The following is a 6,030-nucleotide window of genomic DNA, read 5'->3' on the forward strand; positions in this document are numbered from 1 at the left end:
CTCACTCCCCATGTGTGTTTTGATAACTAGGCTTTGTTTAGTTGTGCCTAATGGGTGTAAGAGATAAAACCTCCTTGAGCGTCCCCCTCCCGAAGTTTTTGTTCTCACACAATATAGGCAAAATAGCTGAGATATTGTGAAAACATCTTTATGATCTATACATTGAACCGTTCCCCGTTTATACAGATGAAGTTTCTTCCTCGTTACTTGTCAAAAATTCCCAACGTCTTGTTCTGGTTCTCAATTTTACCCCTTAGTTGTATTGCTGGAATGAAGATGAATCCCAAAGGTATTTGCTTACCAGAACAATGCGTTCCGAATCCTTGTGCCCACGGGGCCTGTAATGCCACTACAATGGACAAAAACTTCACGTGTACATGTGACACTGGATGGACCGGGGATTTGTGTGAGCAACGCGGTGTTGCAGAAGCCGGTTTCGCCTGGTGGTGGATACTTTTAATCGTGTTGCTGATCATACTCATCAGTAAGTTTGCCCGGACAACGCTAGTGAAGTACACGCTGTAATTCTTCTTTCCAAAATGCACGCCAATTAAATCTGACAGTAGGATACCAAAGGGGTGGGCAGAAGAAGCGCTGCATAGAATTTACGTAAATGCTTACCTTAAAAAGTCATTCAGTTCCAAGTAAGCTGTCCTTTTACTTGGCGGCTATTAGGGTCTCACTTTCAACAGACCGTCTACAAACGTGCTTCAGTCAACCCATTTCCAATGTTGTTAACGTTAATGTGAAACAGTTTTCCCATAAATATTATGAGGAACCAATAATTCACCTTTCTCTATAAGTTGCATGGGCTGCATATCTTCAGCTGCACAGCATTCCTCACACTATCACTATTCAAGGTCAAGCCGGATATGTGAAATTTTGAACTGTGCGACCGTTACGATTGGTAATATTACCATTGGTAATAAAAACTTTTGTGCTTCAAAAATCTGGTCTTCTAAGAACCTGGAAAACTGCACCTTAGGAGAGTACCAAGGGTAGCAAGCTTTTAAAAAGGACAAACTTAACTTGCAATTACTCTGTGGATTTATTAAAAGTTCCAAAAGACAGCCAGGGACCCTCTTTTTATTGGTATCCATTCGGTATAAAAGAAGGGAAACACCAAATCTGGATGAATGTATCAACATATCACGAAAGAAAATTCTTTTGCTTCCGAACACTGATTTGAAAATGGCTTTCCAGCTTATTGCATCAGTTCAGACCAAACGTGTCTCTTTTCTACTGGATAAACCTGTTATATCTAATGTTCAACAGCGTTTAACTCGAAAAAGTGAGTCTGACATGCTGATTAGGTATATTCAAGTGTGTTTGACTATCATCAACCCTCACTCCTATTGCTCCCATTTCTGTTTCTCTCCACACTGCCTTTCACTACAACACTGACCCTTGGGACGGATGCTTGACGCCATAAGTCCTTTTCTGCTTTCCACCATGCAGCTTAGCGTCGTTTTCTTCTCGAAATCAATTTATTATGAACAAACCTAGGGTTTCGAAACTTTCTTGGTCGAGAACAACTGATTAGAACCTATTATTTGGCTTAGAAATTTGAGTCTCCTATTAAGGCCATCCTAGGAGTGTGGAACCCGTTGAATAAGTCAAATGAGCCAACTTCGTATCGGTTGGGGGGTTATACGATAAACACCAATTAAACTTGTGCATTGTTAAGGGACTGTCGAGTGTTTAGTGTTCGGAGACAGTTTTTCGTACTACAGGTTGCTATACGATAACTATTCTAAATTCTAATACTATAATCTAATGGGAGCTAAGCGGATGGTTGCATTACTCTGGCTTATTGGTCAAGCTAACTGAATGAAATTGCGACCACATTGGGCACACTAAACTTTGGTGTTGATGTAACAGATTTCTATTCTGTTTCAGTTGTAATCATCATCATCGTGGTCTGCTGTTGCCGCCGAAAACGCCTGGGTCGAAAACGTCACACCGCGAAATCCGGTGGGTTAGACAGCGACCAGTTGGGGATGGACAGTCAGTTCAATGACCCCTGGGATGCCGGTAAGTCCTCTTATAGTGCTTGCAGTATCCCACATCGGTACAATGTACAGTAATTAAAGCCTTGTTGAAATACATTTACCTCTGCGATATGTGGAAGATAATCTGTCACTGTTATTAAAGTTAGTTCAGCTAATTTACTTGTCTGTCCTTTGAACGAAGTTTTACCGAAAGTTCTTCACTTTCCCTTTTCTCGTGGGGATTTGCTTTTATTATTGTTTATAATACTGGTATACTTAGGTGAAAAGGATTTCACCGGATCCATAGATTACTCTGTCTTCCAACCCGGATTCAAACTACCCAATGGACATCAACGATACACTCCTGACCGAATGACAAATGGTTCAGCTACTCAAGGTAAGTCGCCATCACTTTACTGACCGTAATGAATCTCCAAAGTGAATTTTAATTCTAGAGTCACTTGGTTACCACCCAACCCGTGGGAAACAAAATGACAACTACACTCATTCACCCCACCGCGACCCCACACAACCCACTTCCCCAAGTTTACTCACCTGGATGATTCTGAATTGCACGAACTCCTTAGCTAACCACCTAGACTCATCTGTATATTTGGGGTGTTCTCAAGACACTCCCTCCAGATTCGGAAGAGCATAACTAAGCCTGAAGGATTTTTTAGCTTTGTGTTTAGCAATGGGCAAAAAAGGCGAAAAAGTAGAACTGTGGATTTGAAACTCATGGATCGTGTAAAATTTCCACAAAGCCATTCTGAGTAGGAGCTGAATACGAATGATATTTGTTTTACCTGCAGTCGAAACACAAAAGTCTGGTTGATTTTTTTCTGTCAGCGTATCATTGATAGTAAACTAAGGTCTCCTCATGAAGCTCCCAAAACATTTGGATCACACAGTTGTCTTGGCATGATGCCTCAGTCCGCTATGCGGGTCTATTTGTGGGCGACGAAGCTGTAATCATGCCAAAGATACAGGGTAAGTGGAGCAATTATCAAGATAGAATAGCACGCTTTTGAGATGGGTACGTAACAGGAGATTCATTCAGGTTTGTCGGACAGTCTCTCTTCATTTTTTCGGATATGGCTAGGCTTATACTCAAGGTGGAAAATAGCGTAGCAAAGTAGGTAATCGATGGTCTTGCTGATTTAGAGTAGTAGTTTATGTGGAATAGAGCCTGATTTTTCCAACCGTTTATTCGGGCGTTGTGATAGGTCCATTTCCTTACGCATTAGGTTTGAAATATGCAGGAAGACATCCCTCTTCGGTGAACTTGAACAGTATATGTACCAGAATGACAAGTGGTCACGATCCACGGTATAAGTGGTCCACGAACACCGTTACAGTAGGTGTAAAGGTGAATTTTCCAAACTGGATTAGTTGTCACAGTGGGTTCACGTGACTCAACCAAGTGACTCGGCTACTCATGAGGTTGCTCAAAACTCTTTCATAGGCCGAGACCAGTTTCGCCTTTAGTACTGCGCACCAGGTAGTTGCAATCGTCGAGTATCCGTTAATTTTATGTATCGCTAAAAACCATATTGTACATGGTCCGAAAAAACTCATTTGCAAACTACTGTAGTTTGAACGGAAGAATGAACTTTATGTATTTGCCTAATTTGTTTGTACTTGTTCATCCTAATGTTAAAAAAAACTTACTCAAGTCTTTTGTCATTTGCAAATCAGGTAAATCACTTCCTCCTACGTTTAGTACAACTGGAATGGTTCCGCGAGATCATGGGCAGAAGACATCAGTGATCCCACCGTGGGTTAAATTTGAGGGGCAAGAAAATCCAGCAATGAATCTAGATCAAGCTTTGGAATATGGATACGAGGGATTTGATGGAAAGCCACCACCGGAGTTTTGGGCTGACGATCCTGCGCGCTTTGAATCCGATCAAACCAGTGAAGAGTATTCAGACGAACAGCCAGATTCGAACAACGATCAGGATCCAAACGTCATAAACTTGGAAAGAAACATATGATTTTTATATATCAGGTCCCATTCCCATACCGTGTACTTATACTAATGCTTATAAACCGCAGCGATCGTCAGGGATTGGTCATTCACACCATGAGGTGGATGTATGTAACTTGACTAAAAGTTCCGTTCTGCTGCTTTTACACAATCAATCATTGGATATTTTTTATTTTTCCACTATTTTCAGCTCAAGTTCCTATGAAGTTGTGTTTGGCAAGCTTATATACCGAACATGCCAAAGGTTGATTTCGATGCTCATTGACTCTTAAAACTGTTTTGGGGGGGGGGCGGGATTTGCACATTTTCGAATGATATTGACTTCAATCACAAGAGATCTCAAGAAAACAGGCCCTGCATTAGGACATGTAAGAGTCGGTTTAATCTGTTTCAAACGGACACCAACGCCTGCTTCCTTGAGACGTCTTCAACTAGATTGTGTCATTTTACAACCTAGCTTTTATTTTTACACCTGAAGCTTACCATGCCTAAGCCATGACAAGACACTATCACATCGTTTGACTGAAACTTATATGAGCAGATATAATTTTGTGGCACAAACCTGGGTTAATTCAAGCCTGAAATCAGTGGTGACCAGAGTCTAACAACCCGTCAAAATTTATTCGTAGTCAAATAGTCCCTTGAGGATGTCGTGCGGTTGTCTGGCCACATGCACACGATCTTTCCTCACAAGAAACTGAAGTCTTTAAACGCGCATGCTATTGGCTTCAATGGTGAGTCAATATCCAAATTTAATCGCTTTAGTCGCCCATAGGAAAACACCCATTGTGAAAACAACAGCTGTAGTTGGTTCACCGGACCATGTTTTGCCGGTAGGAACAAAATGGGAGCGAGCTTAAGTACGGAAATTTAAACGGCAAATTGTTTCACATGGGTTTTCAAAGCTTAGTTTGCGTGTACTTCACCAAAGCCAACCAAGATGAACCATCTGAAAGTAATTCAACCTTCTGAGCTAAGGTATCATTTGAAAGTACTATACTGACTCCATCTTATCAACTGCTCGGCACATTCCGTCCGAACTTCTGCAAGAACTGGCCGAGAAAATGGGTGTTCCTACTGGTCCGCAATATTTGCCTAACAGTGTACAAGATTATTCACAATCGTTGTATACATGAAAACGACTTGCGTTTTTCTGAGGGCGAGACCGACAGTTACCCAATCGAACTATGCTATTCACCGAAAAATGCACACAGGCAGCCCAGCATTTCTGCGTGGAGCCCAACCCATATGCGTTTATCCACTTTATCCACTTGAAGGTGGGCTGCAGGTATGTCATGCAGGACCGCCTGTAATTCTAAAATATTATCTTTGAAGCCATCGTACGAGTGGGTCACTCGTCTCAATCCAGTTGACAGTGCGATTACTCATCTTTCAACCTAATTCCAGTTTAATATTTAAGGTCTTATTTCAGCTACGGGGCGAAGCAAACAGTAACCACTTGTACGAGGAGAAATGCTTTATTCCTTCTTGCGCTTGATATGAGCCGAGTGCAGTCTACGGTTTCGGTCACCCCTGAAAGACGCGCTCGTGAAAATCAACCTGCTGATACAATAAACGGAAAAGGCAATCTTCAGAATCACAGATGTTTGGTAGGGGGTCTTCGGGTTCTACCGGTTAGGTCAGTAGCATACTGATCAAGCCGATCCGAGCTCAACTTGAACGGCTGCACAGTAGTTCAAGTAAGTACATGTTGCTTTGTACCGTATCTATTAAGGTGTCCTTGTACGGCATGATCTCAGATGAAAAATTTCAGCTGGGTACTATACACACAGCTTTGCATTAAACTGAGTTGATAACATTGACCAAGAAAATTGATAACCATGCCTTGCTGTGCTCCAAGACTCCTAACTGATGAATATAAGTTGTCCCAGAAGACAAGATATCCATTCATATGTTTGTATAAAAACTGAAACTTACTTTCATGCCTATGACAAAGTTGAACCGCCAGAAACGGTTCTGAGGAATGGTTCGTGTTTTCGCTGTCATCTTCTTGATATAAGATCGTCACCAAGATATTCAGTGAGACGA

The 6,030-nt window shown here is 41.7% G+C and overlaps 2 protein-coding genes across 2 annotated transcripts in view; both read left to right on the plus strand.

The window, feature by feature from the left end:
- Positions 1 to 274, plus strand: part of T265_03191 (hypothetical protein) — a gene marked incomplete at both ends in the record, with an annotated part of 59,845 nt that extends 59,571 nt beyond the window's left edge. Inside the window, one exon of the mRNA XM_009167610.1 lies at positions 258 to 274. Within this exon, the coding sequence (XP_009165874.1) occupies positions 258 to 274 (17 nt within the window). The remainder of the gene's footprint in view (positions 1 to 257) is intronic.
- A 2-nt stretch (positions 275 to 276) lies between these two features.
- Positions 277 to 3,988, plus strand: T265_03192 (hypothetical protein; the record flags this gene model as incomplete). Its single annotated transcript, XM_009167611.1, has 4 exons — positions 277 to 484; positions 1,900 to 2,034; positions 2,272 to 2,388; positions 3,690 to 3,988. 4 exons carry the CDS (start codon positions 277 to 279, stop codon positions 3,986 to 3,988), a joined length of 759 nt encoding a protein of 252 aa, XP_009165875.1.
- Between the last annotated feature and the right edge of the window lie 2,042 nt (positions 3,989 to 6,030).

This window comes from Opisthorchis viverrini (genome assembly GCF_000715545.1).
Source record: "Opisthorchis viverrini unplaced genomic scaffold opera_v5_44, whole genome shotgun sequence".
NCBI lineage: Eukaryota > Metazoa > Platyhelminthes > Trematoda > Opisthorchiida > Opisthorchiidae > Opisthorchis > Opisthorchis viverrini.